The 17,220-nt window shown below is 36.8% G+C and overlaps 1 protein-coding gene across 1 annotated transcript in view; it reads left to right on the forward strand.

The window, feature by feature from the left end:
- Positions 1-17,220, forward strand: part of TBC1D19 (TBC1 domain family member 19) — a 50,738-nt gene that overhangs the window by 22,505 nt on the left and 11,013 nt on the right. The window contains exons 9-13 of the mRNA XM_040065591.2: positions 360-432; positions 1,224-1,262; positions 3,676-3,788; positions 9,250-9,324; positions 9,789-9,851. Coding sequence (XP_039921525.1) covers positions 360-432; positions 1,224-1,262; positions 3,676-3,788; positions 9,250-9,324; positions 9,789-9,851 — 363 coding nt within the window. The remainder of the gene's footprint in view (positions 1-359; positions 433-1,223; positions 1,263-3,675; positions 3,789-9,249; positions 9,325-9,788; positions 9,852-17,220) is intronic.

Raw genomic sequence — 17,220 nt, forward strand, 5'->3', positions numbered from 1 at the left:
TTGAGTACTAGTGTATTATATAGGAACGTTTTTCTAAATGCTTCACTGATGAGGCTCCTGGAGATTTTATGCTAGTAGAAAAACTTTCACCTGAGTTGGAAAAGAGATGGATCCTTAACCTGATCTTTCATTCACCACTTCAGTACATCCATGTGTAGCTCATACTTGACATGCAACCCAGGGCTTATAGCTAAAACTAGAGTAAGAATTGATGTGAGATTCTATTTCAAATGTGTGCATTTAGAAGAACTTAATTGGGTCCAGAAAATACTCATATTAAGCCTTTCAGAAAAAATCTCAAGCGATTTAGAGAATTAAACATATTCATTACTTTGTTGTATGGTTCTGTTCCTTTTCAGAAAGAAGACTTTAGCGAACTAGGCTTGAATATAGGACAGCTAGGTATTGATGATTCAGCACAAGTGCCTCCTGGTAAGCTAATGCCATGCTCCAGTCATTCAAACAGAACACTAATGAGTAGAATCCTTGAAATGATTAAAAAAATGTGTATTTTCCCATAGTAAACCATAAATATTTGTTCAGTAACTATTATTGCAGTGATTTTAATAGTAAAATATAGCTAATAATAGAAAACATAGCATATTTGAAGAGTCAGATTTGGAGAAGATTTAAAATCATCACCTTAAGTAGAGCATACAGTAATTTCAATATGTTTGAACACCTCAGGATCTAGAAAACCACATTACCTGTTTCCAGAAATACAGAAATTATCGTAGATGTTAATCCAGCTAACAGATAGGCATGTGTGTGTATATATATATATATATATATATATATATATATATATATACACACACACACACACACACACACACATACAAACATATTTAAAATACCCATATATTAATATTCAGTAACTTAAAAAGTGTATAATCTCTATTGGTTTACCATGTATGCATCTATTGCTGTAGGAAGAGGTTTTAAAATGGTCTTTCCATGAAAAAATGGAAATCACTGTAATATCATGAGATTTTTCTTTTAAAATGGAAACTTACATGATTGAAAATTGTAGTATAGTGCTGCTTCGATGTTTGAGTTTTTGAAACACAAAATTATGTTTTGAAAAAGAAATTTGACTTTGATGCATGTTAACTTTTAGTGATGTTAGCAGTAAATAGCAACTGAATATAATGATGTGTTATCAGCTGAAGTGTCTTTTTCATTTATTTTTTGCCATGCTTTTCTGTGTCTTTATTTTCTAGAGTTCTTTGAAAATGAACATGTACGTGTTGGGCAGAAAGGTATGGATCTGGTTTTATCTGTAATAAATTGTCAGTAGCTAAGAATGCATTTAGTAAATTTGTATTTGCATGTACCTCAGAATTTTAAGAACTTTGGCTAGCACAAAGTATTATCAGTAATGCCATTGTAATTTAGATAGACAATCACTAATACTGTTGTCATTTAGACAGGGACAGAAAAATAAACATTTGCTGTCTACCATATAAAACTCCACTGATATTTCAATAAAAACCAAATAGGAAGCACACAGACATCTTTTTGGTGACAACTTAACCTATTCCACTACTGAATTTCAGTTTAAAATCAAAATTCTGTGGAGTCCCTTCTCTGCACACAAAGTTTTCATTACTGTGATGGGATCCATGCCTTTGTGTCAGAATAGTCTTTTTAATAATCAGTTGCAATTGCAGAATATTGCAGTACATAGCCACTATGGAATATTCACTTACTTTTCTCTCTATACTGCTTTTTCTGAAAAGTTCCAGGATTGTTTTTGTAGGTTAAGAAATAACCTACAAAAGGAAGGGGAAGTTAAAAGAAGTAATAATTTAATAGTTTAAGTTTAGTTATAGAAGAAACATACAAGGAGTAGTTGAAATCCACCATTATTTGCTCATTACTGTCTCTTCTGATTCCTGCTGATTGTTAGCACTAAAGGAAAAAATAGGCAGGGTACTGTCCCAAAAGTGTTCCATCCTAATTTTTTTTGTTGCAGTAACAAAACAATGATCTTTCTTTCTTACTTACTTCTTTTGTTGTCATCTTTCTGTCCTGCACTGTTAATTTTCTAATCCAAAAGCAGCTTATTAAGTACTGTCCACGTCTCTGTTCTTTTCCCATTCTTCCAAATAAACTACGTTTTCTGGACTTCTTGAGCCATTCATTCACATTGTTGTTCATATTCATCATCTCTTGTCTATACCAAGCAGCTCTGTTCTAGAATATGCCTTAGCTTTTCCTATATTCAAAGACTAAAAATTTTGTAAATATGTAAGTTAAGTGCCTTGACCATAAACTGAAATCCATTTTCATTCAGTGGGAATCCTGCTGCATGCTCTAACAGGTGTTAGTTATGACTTTGTTTGCCACTGAGGTATTGATTTTGCTCTTATATTAAATATATTGCCAAGTCTGAGAATTTTATTTTGTTTAGTGAAACCAATCTTGTGTATACCAAAACTACTTTTTAATATTTTGTATGTCAGTAATAAAAAATACTGTAAATACTCACAGATGCCAAGATAAATCCCAGTGTTTCTGAAGTTCAGTGGAGAATGTAGGAACAGGATTTTTTTTGCCCTCTTCATGCAGGAACAAAGGATCATAGAAATGCCTGTGTTAGAGCTCTGCAAGTTCTCAACAAAAATTTGGCAAGCTCATCTATTCAGTATTTAAGCAGAAAGGGAAGGATAGAAAAATCAGTTAGATAGATATTTAATTCCAAACCTTGTCTTTCTAAGTCATATCAGAGCAGATATTGTGAATATCAAATTCAGTGAGATACAGAAAAGCAAGCTGCTTCATAGACACTTCAGAAAAATTAGAGGATATGGATTTGGAAACTTCTGCTTGGCAGTCGAGCACCTATGTAATGTCTAGATAATAACACAGGAATTTCTCCCAACTCTCTCTTTTGTGAAAGACATTTTGGGTATGAGGGTACAGTTAATCATATAATCATATAACTTTTACCAGATTGCGATAGCTAAAGTTGTATGTCTTTCAAGTTTATAGATTTAAGCAGGGAACAAGTTGTATGGTATATACAGTACTGTACTCAGTATGAGGCCCTTGTGACAAAGTAGCCTAAAGCTTCACAACAGTGACCCAAATAAGCAAACCTGTCAGCAGTAGAATATTAGTTTTATGTCAGTATGAAGGCAAACCATACATCTTTTGAGGTCTTTATCCTCTAGAGTAAATATACCAATAATGAGAGAACATGACAGTACACTCTGGAATGAAAAATTCTCGCCCCACAGTTACCTGTGGAGATACTCATATGGTAAACATGAAGAGAAGGGAGGCACAAAAAAAAAAGGCATAATGAGTGGTAATCTCCTATTTGAACTGAGATACCACTCCTTGTTAAGCCAGGAGTATTTTGTGGCTATGAATGACTGCTTGTTCTGCATGATGCCAGCTTAGTAGCTGCAACTAGCCTTGATATAGTCATGTGTACATACTAAGTGGTATTTTATGACAGAAAGTAGTACAGCCTTGCTGATTAATACCAATTGCCTTATTTTTCCAAGGAGTTACTTAAAAATTGCACTGAGGAAACCAGATCTTTTCAGTATTTTCCTATTAATTAATGCTTACAGCATGGTAAGCCAGTTTTTAAAACTAAAAATTAATGTATTTTATAGAAGTCTTGCACTACATCAACTCTTTACCTGCTTTGTTTCTTAGTTTTAGCAGAACAAGATAGTGCTGCAGCTCAGCAGTATGTTCGTCAGGGATGTCCAACAGCACTCCGAGCTGATCTGTGGGCCCTCATTCTTAACATTTCTAATCAGCCAGAGGTAAGTGGCAAAGGGAGAGTGAAATGGGAAGACTAGGTGAGAACACAAAAGTGCAAGCACATATCTTCTAGTGATATTTTTTCAAAAATAGAAATGCTCTACTGAGTTGTCACAGAAGCTGACAAACATTTTTTGATTTAAAAAGCTCTGTGCTGTGGTTAAGTCTTTGCCAGTCTTCCTAATTTTTAATAGCTATTTGAGAAAAATACTCTAGAACAAATTATTCAATTAATCTGACTGTCTCCTGAGAATTTCCTATATAATGCTGACTTTTTTAGAAGGGGGCAAGAATAAAGATCTGGGAAGAAGACGGAACCTCTCATATCTTTGCTAAGTTTTATAAAAATATGTGTTATATAATTTTCCTGGTTGTTTGACCCTGTCATCATATGCGTTTACATACCTTATAAATTGCTTTATGTATTATGGCATGTATGGCATATACATGTACAGTCAGAAAGACATAGAGAGAAGCGAGTAAGACGTGGGTCATTTCCATGTTCCCTTGTACAGCAACAGTTTTTCATTGTACCTTATATTGGATGTGAGTCCTCAACAATGAAGTTTTTTGCGGTATCTGAAGCCATACCATAGTTATTATATTTAGTATACCTTAAAAAATTAAATCCCCCTTTAAGGTCTTTGCATAATGGGGGAAACATTGATGTGAGGCTTTTATATGTACCTAATAATTTACCATGTGATAATTACACACTTAGCAAATGATATTTGTCAGCTATAGATGAAAAAGAAAAATAAACTATGTACACATACATTATTCTGAGACTAAGTGCAGTAGAATTTATCCTTTAGGAGACATTTTGCAGGATCCAGAGCCTTGAGATGGAACTGAGTAGATTGTGTGCAGGGAATTAGTTGTGAGACAATACTTTGTGGTGATGCTGAAAGAGCTCTACAAAGATGTGGGCAAGTGGCTAGAAAATGGTAATGATAACTTTGAGACAAGGTAGTAAGGGCAGATAAAGTGATACAGACTGGGAACTTAGTCTACTACTTTGATATTGTTGAGATAAAGGATTGAAAAACAGTGAAATACAAAATGCTCCCTCAGTCCTCATGAAAAACAGAAATTATCAAGCTGGGAAAAGATACACTATGTTGGATAAAATAATTTAAGCTGTGAGGTAAGTGCATGTAAATGTTTTTCTGTCATGCAAAACTGAAATTGTTCTTCTAATGGAATAGCTGTCATAATCTTCTGTCTTCTTTTCCAAGACTATTTTTGCACAGCATTTTTTATCCTGGGTTCTAAAAGTTATTTTATGGACTGGGAGTACTAAAAACAGAAGTACATTCAATAGGTCAGTTTTCTGAGTGAGACCTAGCTGACTGCCCATGGATCAGGTAGAATAGCATGTGGGTTACTACAGCTATGTTATAAGCTGAATAGCCATGGTTCAGTTTAAGCATTGCATTTACTAATGTTTCTTACACAAAAGTAAGCTGTGACTACTGCCAAAATGCTAACACCCTGAGATGTTCTTCTTGCATAGACTGAATACATGGCTTTATTTTTTGTAAAGTATAGCAAAGCAGTTTCTATATATATGTAGCTGTTTTATGATCTGCTGAATTTCATATAGACTTTATGGATTTATCTAATACTTATTTTCTCTATCTCTTGTGAATACTTTCTCTGCTAGAGTTGAGTTGTCTGTTTGCTGATATTCCTTGCTATAATATTTCTGATTTGCAATTTAGGCTCTATTACATTTATAGGTGTATGAATCTCTAAATCACATGAACTGAGAATTTCCTTTCTTCAATGTGAAACATTATGAAGCTTTGGTATGGGCAGCACTGTGTGTGCTAGCATCCAATATTGTTGTTTGGAAAATTTTATTCAGTAAAGCTCAGCCTCTGTATAAAGCTAATTTACAGCCAAGCAAGGAATGATACTAACAATCTGCATTGTAATCATAAAAATGATAAACTGTGAGCTCGGTATACAGGATTATTTAGAAATGTATAAACGCATTGCCTGACAATGAATTGTTTCTCAGTTTTCATTTGTAATGGTACACTTTAGAGGAAATGTGTTAAAAGAGCCTTTTTAAGGTTGCAAAGACAAACATTTGAAGATGAGCAGTGTCACAGTTAATATTGTCTGTGTGAACAGTCCAATTTGCTGTATATATATTTTAATCATATGGTCTTGAATCACAGTTATTTCCTGTGGGTTGTCTGTCTTATTGCAAGAAATGGATGGCACACACTTACTGAGAATCTGTTTAATTTTTTTTTTCCTTCTGTTCATAGTGTTACACAATTGTTTATTCTCTGCATGCTGCTGAAACAGTGCTTAGGAAAGAAACTTGTTCATTTTCTGATAGGCTTTTTCTTAACCTCTTTTTTTTTGAGTTAATAGGAGGTAAATCTTAATTCTGAAAATGCCAGCATGCAAAAATTAGTAATGCTTTACTGTGCTATAGGTTTTACTGAATGTAGTTTCAAGCATTTAAAAACTTAATAAATAGGTGAGGTGGTAAGTTCATAATGGGGCATTATGTATATCTACCTTATCAGAAAGGTTTTTTAGATTATGATCAGTAGCCAAAGTTCCCCACTGTATCATTCAAACAACAAAAAAACCCAGTTAAATAACTGACTCTCATCATCTTTGGCTGGAGAAGGATGTACTTTACAAGATTTCACAGATCTCTGGTAAAAGGAGAATAAACTTTGGACTCTCTTCAAGGATTTACCAGGAGGGTCTTCATTTAACTCTTTTGTCTGTTTTCTCTTTATGTAATCTGATTGGGTTTTTGTTTTGTCCTTGTTAGACTTGAGAGGCAAATGCAAGAGGCAAATGCAGTAGTGCAATCACATGGCCAGGGTAACTAAAAATGGGTCATGACCTGCCAACAGTCATCAGTGATAGTGTAGCTCTAGTGCCAGGGGTTTCATGACAGGACACAGGTGGGCTGTGCTGGCACAGAGGCTGCTGAGTAATCCAAACCTTTATTTCAGAGAAAGTGAATATCCGGATTCTGCTGAAAGATACTGTTGTCTCTTGCCCATGAGCTCCTTTCAAAGCTCCCTTATGTTCTCAGGTGGATAGAATATAAATGTTTTGGGTGGAATTTTAGGACGTGGCTCTGCAAGGTCAAGAAGGCTGGTCACTGCAGTCCTGAAGTGTACTTTATTTCAGTTTGGAAAGATGAGTATATTTGGAATTGTGGCATAAAAGTATATAATTTTTAGAAAAGCTGCTGTCTATATAAAAATGGAACATATTTTTAAAAGGGAAAATGTTTACAAATTAATGTTTCATGAAGATTTGGCATACAAAGAAGAAATGTTGAATCAGATGAAAATGGTAAGATTTTGTTTTATAACTGAAAATATTTTAAATAACATAAGAAATATAACACATTTTTGGATGCTCCTGAAACTTGCCAGTAATGGAATTTCTCATCTGGAGAGAGAAATGCAGCCAGTAAACAGTAAAAGAAGACTTGAATCTTTTTTAAAGGTTGAGTGAAACTTTTAAAATATTCCTCACTGTGTAAGTGAGAGACTGATCACCAGAGAGTCTTGTGTCTTGAAAGTAGATCTTGTTTATAATTGAGATGTAAGGAATAAATCTAGGAATACAGCATCAATCACAAGCCTCTTGTCTTGCTAAGAGACATGGGCAAGATGCTCTTGTAGCCAAGTTGTGGCTGAAAACCTGGCATGATTCCCAAGCCCAGCTTCATTTTGCATCACAGCAATCACAGTTTAAGAGAGGATGAATGGTAAGTAATGAGTTAAAACCTTTATTCTCAGAATGGTTATGTTAGCTTTGCAAGTACTTTTTAAATAATTTTTGAATTGTTTCCTAAACTTTTATGAGTTCTGTTTCAAGTGAGAAGCTTGTCCTTCTGGTTTTCTTAGAATCATAGAATGGTTTGGGTTGGAAAGGACCTTAAAGATCATCTTGTTCCAAGCCCCTGACCATGGGTTTTGGTTTGTTGTTTCTTTGGTTTTTTGGTGTGTTTTTTGTGTTGTTTTGTTTGTTTGATTTTTTGTTTGGTTGGTTTTTGGTGTTTGGTTTTTTTTTTTAATATTAGCTTCTTGTGTTTTAATATAGACAGTCATTGGAGATGGCAAAAAAATGTTATTCATTTGGCAGTGTTATACTTGATTAGACTACAGTATTGATGGTTTAAAATCATGACTCAAGCATTCATGTAGTACTTTGTAGCTTTGAAGAGCAGAATGCAATATTCATTCTACAGATACTTTGCATTTAGTAAATATTTATGTCTGATCCTTCCTAAAGAAATAGTGTAATGTTTATACCTCCCCTTTTTTATTTATCAAAAGGAAAATTTAAATATTTTCCCTGTGAGATGCATCAGTACTTAGTAAATACAGCTCTTGTCCTCATTTCAACTTAGCAGTTTAGTAATATGTTAATTCTAATAGTTTCTAAGTGTGTACTATTCACCATTCTCTCTCTCTCAAGATTTCATCTTACTTCCCACTTGTTCTTCAAATCCTTATTCTGGACTTGTATTTATCAAAGAAATCAGCAGTAAATCTATGACGTTTGGAATATACAAATATTTGTATATTCCAAATAATACAAAATATTACAAAATATTACATATTCCAAAATACAAAAATGTTGTGTCCATATAGATACCTCAAAATCAAAATACTTTGGTGAATTGGGAAGGATCTTTGGGATGGCTGATGCAATTTATCAATTAGTTAAAATCAATCAGAAATTGTTATGCAGTTGTAGGTGTTATGGCAGAGAGATAATTAGGGATTTGGGAGTTACAGGATGACAGTGTGATATTTAATTCTATTTTTCCTTTGCAAGCTCTTTCTAAGAAATAAAGGATAGGATAAGTAAAAGCAGAGAAGTTTGTTCTAATTCTTCCTCATTGTTTCACCTGTATGTCCTATAGACATTCAGGAAATAATTGGACTTTAAAAACAGGTCCTAGTTTTTTCTACTCTTCATCAGTTATTATTTATATATTTATCATTTCATCTTTGCACAAATTTAAACTGTTTACAAGTTCATACTAGTTTAATGTCAAATATTTGCAGCAACTCAGGAATGCTTAAAGACAAGACAGAATCTATTGATGGAGAGGTGTATGAAAATAGAGGGTAAGAAAGAAATAAAACATAATGATTTTGAGCATTGAAAAGATTTTAGGTGTAGAGGGAACCAAAGGTTGGAAGATATGGGTCTTTGGTTTGAACTACTCCCTTCATTCTCATTTTATTACTTATCTGAAGGCAAAGTCATTTTATAATGTCTCAAATCTCAATTCTTCGGGCTTAAACTAGAACAAGCCATGATAGATGCTTCATAAATGTGCACTGCTTTTTTTCAGTTGAATACATGTTTTTTTTTCAATAGCTGAAAATTATTTTTTTTACTTTAAATTCAGGTAATGTCTCAGACAGATGATGGTAATATTCTTAATTTTAGGACATCTTGTATTATGAACAGCTTAAGTCAAATGTGATTCAACACAACCTTTTAGTGGACAGCCTGATTTACAAAGTAAGTAATTCACTAAACCGTAAGTGATTTATGCGCTTGTCACACTGGTATCTTGTTATTGGTATTTTAACAAAATAAATACTGGATGGATTTGAGGAGTGTAAAAGTAATTAGTGCAAGCTTATTATTGTGAACTTATTCCTTGTGCCTGTGTTGTCTCTTATGTAAGACATTTGAGTCAAACTGTTAAGTCATAAAGGAATGGTATCTTCATTTGAAGGAGTAACTGGGTTTGTGAGAAGGAGCCAACAGGGTATGACTGCTTCCATTTCAAGTTTCAGTGCTGGATGCTTAATCATCAAGTTAATACAGCATTTTTTAATTTTAAAATGTGGAGTCTGAGCTTAACTATAGTTCTTTGAATGAAAGTGAAACAGTGTCTTCTATCACCATGTTAAGTTTAGCTTCCATGGGAGTCCAGGGAGAGGTCTTTTGGCTTCAAATTCTTGTATTTTTTATTACAGGATGTAAAGCTGACAGCAAGTAACGATGACTACTATTTTGTATTTGAGGATTATTTATATCAGGTATGTAATTATTTTTTTGGCTAGAAAACCTAGGAGGTATACTGCTGTGGACTTCTATCGTCTTTGGAGAGAGAACTCTGCCTTTTTAAGGCAGAGTACAGTGGGATAGATACATCTGTTTGCTGCATGTACTTTTGCTTCTGAATAGCAAATGGTTTAAGCAGGGCAAGCTTCTAAAACTCATGCTCTGAAGGACCATGCACAATGTCATTCCAGTGCACTAAGCTGGAAAATGCAAAATCAGCCATGTTTTTCCCCTTTCCAGCTTTGCAGTAAATAAACCCCAACAATTAAAAGCTGTTGTGTACAGAGAAATTGACTTGAGAGGTATATTCAGGGTTCTGTTTTAAAAAAACCCTGGCTTTACAGTGACCTATTGCAATAAGCATATTGACGTATTTTTAAATTAAAGACATTGATTCTGAATAAGGTAGGGACGGGTTACTTGTAGGATTGCTCCCATTGCAAAGCTGTTTCTAGCAATCAGGAATCCAGCTAATTTATAAAGAATTATCTTTGTTGGTGCCTATCAAATGCCCATAATTAGAAGGAGATTACATCTATGAATTTCCTAATGTGTAGTTGATTGCAGTGTCAACATAAGTGTCATGCAGCAAACTTTAGATTTCCACAGTGCTTTTGATTTCATTAGTCATATCTGTTATGTTAGACTTGCTTAATATTTTTGTTTAGAGCTATGTGAAACGAAGTAATTTCTTCTTTGATGGGAATATATGAAACTGCTAGTAATTTAACTAGGCAAGAAACTGTCCTTAATGCTGCTTAGTCCATATAGATATAAAAATATGCAGTACTGTTTAAGCATACTATTCAAGGATGACTGCATATAATTCAGCGTTTAAACCTCGTGAAATTATGACCATTTTTATTTAAAAGTAGGCATAGTATTAAGATCTGTATCTGAATTTGTTTCAGAATTAAAATTTCCTCTCTCCCATCAGCTATCCAGGTGCCACTTCAGAATAGGTTTGAGGCCCTGGATCCAGGGCCAGATGATGTAGAAGAAAATGATCTGCCTGGAGAGCCTCCCAATTACGCTTCATCTGTCAGACAGATCACCACCTCTAACATGAAAAAGAAAAGAGGGGTAGTCATAATGGGTGACTCCCTTCTGAGGGTACAGAGGGCCCTGTGTGTTGACCGGACCCAACCCACAGGGTGGTCATTTGCCTCCCTAGGGCCCAGGTATGGGATAATATTGAGAGACTTCCTGGGCTGATTCAGCCCTCTGATTATTACCCACTGCTGATTCTCCAGGCTGGCAATGATGAGATTGAAAAGACGAGCATCAGGGCAGTTAAAAGGGACTTTAGGGCACTGGGTCAAATGGTTGATAGGGCAGGAGCACAGGCAGTGTTCTGCTCAGTCCCTTTGGTGGCAGAAGAAAACAATGAAAGGAATAGGAGAGCCCACATTATCAACAAGTAGTTCAGGTTGGTCATCAGCAGAATTTTGGGTTCTTTGATCATGGGGCAACTTTTGCTACCTGGCCTTCTGGAACCAGATGGGCTCCATCTCTCTTAAGGGCGGAAGAATTTTAGCTCATGAACTGGCGGAACTCATTGAGAGGGCTTTAAACTAGGTTTGAAGGGAGAAGAGGATGCAGCTGGGCTCTGGAAGCAGGCCCAAGGGTGGTAAGCCTGAGTCAGGGGTGGAATCAGTAGCCCAGCTGAGGTGCATGTATACTAAATGTGTGCAGCATGGGTAACAAAGAGGAAGAGCGGGAGGCCATGGTGCAACAGCAAAGCTGTGATGTAGTTGCCATCACAGAAACGTGGTGGGATGAGTCACATGGCTGGAGCACTGCACTCGATGGCTACAAGCTCTTCAGAAGAGACAGGAAAGGGGGAAGAGGTGGAGGGGTGGCTCTTTATATTAAGAAGGCTTTTCGCGCCCCAGGTATTGAAACTAATGAAGATGGAGTTGAATGCCTATGGGTCAGAATTAAGGGAAAAGCCAACAAGGCTGACATCCTACTGGGAATCTTTTGTCATCCACCCAACCAGGAGGAAGAGGTGGACAACTTATTCTATAAGCAGCTGGAGAATGTTTCAGAATCACCAGCCCTTGTTCTTGTAGGTGACTTTAACCTACCGGACATCTGCTGGGAACTTAATACAGCAGAAAAGAGGCAGTCCAGGGAGTTCTTAGAGTGTGTGGAGGACAACTTTTTGTTGCAGCTGGTGAGTGACCCTACCAGGGGAGGGACTATGTTAGATCTATTGTTTGCAAATAGAGATGGGCTGGTGGGAGATGTGGTGGTTGGAGTCTGACTGGGATGTAGTGATCATTAAATTACAGAGTTCATGATATTTGGTGAAATGAGGAGGAACATTAGTAAGACTCTTACGCTGGACTTTGGGAGGGCAAACTTTGGCCTATTTAGAAGACTTATTCAGAGAGTTCCTTGGGAAGCAGCCCTTAAAAACAAAGGACTCCAGAAAAGGTGGGCATGCTTCAAAACAGAGAACTTGAGGGCACAGGAACAGACTGTCCCTGTGTGACGAAAAATGAGTCGATGAGGGAAATATCCAGCCTGGATGGGCAATGAGGTTTTGAAGGAATGTAGGAATAAAAAGAGGATGTATCATCTTTGGAAAGAGGGTCGGGTCTCTCAGGAAGTATTTAAGGGGGTTGCTAGGGCATGTAGGAAAATAATTAGAGAGGCCAAAGCTCAGTTTGAACTTAATTTGGCAACTTTTGTAAAGGATAATAAAAAATGTTTTTATAAATGTGTTAATGGCAAAAGTAAGGGTAAGACCAGCCTTTATTTTCTACTGGATGCGGGAGGGAACTTAGTAACTGAGATGGGGAGAAGGCAGAAGTGCTTAATACCTTCTTTACCTCAGTCTTTAGTGGGAAGATGGCTTGTCCTCAGAGCAACTGTCCTCCTGGGTTAGTTGATGGTGTCAGCGAGCAGAATGGCCCCCTGTTGTCCAGGAGGAGGCAGTCAGAGAACTGCTGAGCTGCTTGGATACTCATAAATCTGTGGGCCCAGATGGGATCCGTCCCAGGGTGATGAGGGAGCTGGCAGATGAGCTCCATCATCTACCAACAGTCTTGGCTCACTGGTGAGGTTCCAGATGACTGGAAACTGGCCAATGTGACACCCATTCACAAAAAGGGCAGGAAGGAGGATCCTGACAGGTCAGTTAGCCTGACCTCAGTACCCGGTAAGGAAGTGGAACAGTTTATACTGAGTGTCATCATGCAGCACTTACAGGATGGCCAGGCTATCAGGCCCAGCCAGCATGGGTTTAGGAGGGGTCAGTCATGTTAGACCAACCTGGTCTCCTTTTATGACCAGGTGACCTGCCTGGTGGATGCAGGAAGGGCTGTGGATGTTGTCTATTTGGACTTCAGCAAGGCCTTTGACCCTGTCTCCCACAGCACACTCCTGGATAAGCTGACAGCTCATGGCTTGGACAGGAGCACTCTTTGCTGGGATAGGAACTGGCTGGATGGCTGGACCCAGAGAGTGGCGGTGAACGGTGCTGCATCCAGCTGGGGCCAGTCACCAGTGGTGTCCCTCAGGGGTCTGTGCTGGGGCCAGTTCTGTTCAATATTTTTATTGATGACATGGATGAGGGTATTGAGGCTTTCACTAGTAAATTCACTGATGACACTAAGCTGGGAGTGTGTGTTAATCTGTTGGAAGGGAGGAGGGCTCTGCAGGGACACCTGGAATGGTTGGATGGATGGGCAGAGCCCAGTAAGATGAAGTTCAGTAAGTCCAAGGGCAGAGTCCAGTAAGATGAAGTTTAATAAGTCCAAGTGCAAAGTCCTGCACGTTGGCCACAATAATGCCTGCAACACTATAGGCTGGGGACAATAGCTGGGCACAAAGGCACAAAGGGACCTGGGGGTACTGGTCAGCAGCTGAACATGAGCCAGCAGTGTGCCCTGGTGGCCAAGAAGGCCAATGGCATCCTGGCCTGTATCAGGAATGGTGTGGCCAGCAGAGCAGGGAGGTCATTCTTCCCCTGTACCCAGCACTGGTGAGGCCACACCTTGAGTGCTGTGCCCAGTTCTGGGCCCCTCAGTTTATGAAGGATGTTGAGATGCTTGAGCGCGTCCAGAGGAGGCCAACAAGGCTGGTGAAGGGCTTGGAGCACAAACCCTGTGAGGAACGGCTGAAGGAGCTGGGGATGTTTAGCCTGGAGAAAAGGAGACTCAGAGGTGACCTTAGCACTCTCTACAACTTCCTCAAATGTGGTTGTAGTCAGGTGGGGTTGGTCTCTTTCTCTAGGCAGTAACTGACAGATCACGAGGACATGGTCTTAAGCTGTGCCAAGGGAAATAAATATAGGCTGGATATTAGGAGAAAGTTTTTTACTGAAAGAGTGATAAAGTACTGGAATGGTCTGCCCGGAGAGGTGATGGAGTCACCATCCCTGGATGTCTTTAAAAAAAAAAAATTGGATGTGGCACTTGGTTCCATGGTGTAGTTGGGTTGGACTCAATGATCTTGAAGATCTCTTCCAACCTAGTGATTCTGTGAAATTTGCAAGCTGTCTGAATAACATCAACTCAAACACTGATATTTGTTCACTAAAATATTTACATGTAAGAGTTTTTCTTGATTTAATGGTCAATGATGGTCTTCATTGTTTTAACACTGTCTTTATCTTGGGATGTGAAAATCTGATTTCTATTTCTATTTCTTTTTCATTCATTATGTAGACTACCATGGCATTAATTAGTCATTAACTGACACTGGCAGTAGACACGGGGTTATAAACTATGAAGTATGAACTAGTAGATAATATAATCTTTTAAGATAGTCAGAAATAGATGTTGTTCATCGTTGTCAATATATAACCCAGTTGAATGTTTTCCATTTTTTTATATCTCTATTGACTACAAAAATAGCTACAGAATGAAAATCATAAAAAATACTAAACTGTCTTTAGTAGTGTGAAGAAGACTCACGAAAAATCTTTGAAAAATTATGTGGCTAGTTTTACTGTAAGGCTTTGAAGCAGAAAATATCTCAAACTTCTAATTATTTGTTGCTCTAGTTTTGATTGCTATTTTATGGTATTCATCAGACTCTGCTCTAAGAAAAAGTTATCTATTTTCCTTGATAATTTCCTCTTCCAACCTAATTTGCAAATGCTTTACTGCCGAATTATTTTGTTCTATAGCCCCTGGAAAAATTTTGTAGTATGAGTCACTCTGATATGGGATATTATTTATTGACTTAATATGATAAATTGAATTAAATATTGGCTAAATAAGATAGATAATGAAAATGTTAGTTTAAACCAGATACATTATTTCTGGTTTTAAAACTGGGTTTATGGCTTTTTTTCATTACTAGTTACTGCATTTTAAGTGTTCCGAGTTATTGAGCAGAGTGTGTCCTTTGTGTGTTGTGGAATAGATGAAATGTCCATCAAAACAAGAAAATTAGGGCTTAAAATAATGATGAGGATATTTTGTTGTATTATTGGTACCTCTTTAGTAGCATACAATTGTTTTCAGGAAAAACACTGAAATTATGTCATTTATTTTCTTTAATATCTTTGCTTTCTTTTTCCCAAAGTTTACTTATTTTTATTACTTCTTCATAAATATTAAAATAAAATACAGGTACTTTTAATAATGTAATTTCTTCCTGATAAAAGCTTTATTTTCTTTCCCTTAGTGATTTGAATTCAGTGGGGTTTTTTTTCAGTTGGGTTATAAATTTGCTTAATATTTCTGTAATTGAAAAGGGGTTTGTGCCATTGTTATCTTTAGCACTATTATTTTGTTAATGAGGAAAATAACAAATAGATTAGTAAATACATAAAGTCTTTGTTTCAGGCCAGAAGTTTGATTTGAATACTGTAGTCTTAGATGCAAAGAACCTTGCCCAGAGTTTTTTGGATATAGTCATAACTAGCTAGTCTTATAAAGATGCAGAGTCTTCATTTAAAGACTTCCAGATACTGGTACTGGACACTGTATTCCTAAAAAAGAGAGCCTCAAATGAGGGTTACATTCTTTCCCCTATGAGAGAACATAGTTTATGTCCTGTTCAGATTAGTTTCTCTTTCCTTCACCTCAGTTCACATACACATAGAATTACATTTGCCTGTGTATTGTTGTTGTCAGTGATATTTTGGCAGCTATGAACACGATTGTGTATTGCACAAAAATAATATTTAGCTTAAACTGTTTGAGATAAAGAAAGTATTATTCGTTTTTTAAAGATGTTTGCATTTCAGAAATAGTTTTGAGGTTCAAAAAAGAAAAAAGTCTCAAAATGTGACCTGCTTAGCATAAAAAGAAATTAAAGCAATAATATTCTGTTGTGTCATTTTGTGTGTTTCCTTTTGACAAATGCTGATATGTGAAAGATATTTGCATCAATTAGTGGAAAGGAAAAATCCATTCAGTTTTATTAATAATAGATTATGTAGTGAAACATTTCCTCCTTTTACACCTTGACTACAGTTAAAATAAACTCTTAAAATCTTCAAGAGCAGAGTGTCCTGGTTTCAGCTGGGGTAGAGTTAATTTCATCTCAGTAGTTGTTCCAGTGCTGTGTTTTGGATTGGGAATGAGAATGGTGTTGATAACACACTGATATTTTGGGGTATAGCTAAGTTGTGTTTATCCTAAGGACTTTTTCCTTGTCCCATGCTCTGTCAGTAAGGAGGTACACAAAAGAAGCTGGGAGGGAGCATAGCCAGGACTGATCAAAGGGGTATTCCACACCACAGAACGTCATGGCCAGTATATAAACTGTGGGGGGAGTTACCTGGAATCGGCAGATCTGGGTTTGGGAAGAGTCTGGCGTTAGTCCTTTATTATCATTATTAGTATAATTTGCTGTTATTCACTTACTAAACTGTTCTTATCTCAGCCTACAAGTTTCACTTTGATTCTCCTCCCGATTCCACCGGGGTGGAGAGGGAGAGGGAGGGTGTTGAGCGAGTGTTTAAGTGATGCTTAGTTTCCAGCTGGGCTTAAACCTCGACAGAGGGGGATTCAGGTGTGCAAAAGTCAGCAGCGAGTTGAAGTCTGCTTGTGTCTGCCCTCTCGTGTACATTCTTCATAGTGCAGCCTTTCAGTGCATGAGAGCATGATTTTAAAGTACAGTACTAACTACTACATTTTTTACAACTCCAGATAGGATGAGTTGGTTTGGTTGGTTGTTTTTTTTTTTTTAATGAATGCTTTTACTGCCTAATTTTATACTCAGTTGCTGTGAATACAAGTTTGGGTTTTTTTCCATTTATGTAAACAACAAACCCCAAATATACTTTAGAGTATACAATGTACATTTCTGATCTTTAGGATACAAGGTGAACATTATAATCTGTTTTTTGAAAGAGCTAAATTGCATGCAGATATT

Source organism: Hirundo rustica, chromosome 5, assembly GCF_015227805.2.
Source record: "Hirundo rustica isolate bHirRus1 chromosome 5, bHirRus1.pri.v3, whole genome shotgun sequence".
NCBI lineage: Eukaryota > Metazoa > Chordata > Aves > Passeriformes > Hirundinidae > Hirundo > Hirundo rustica.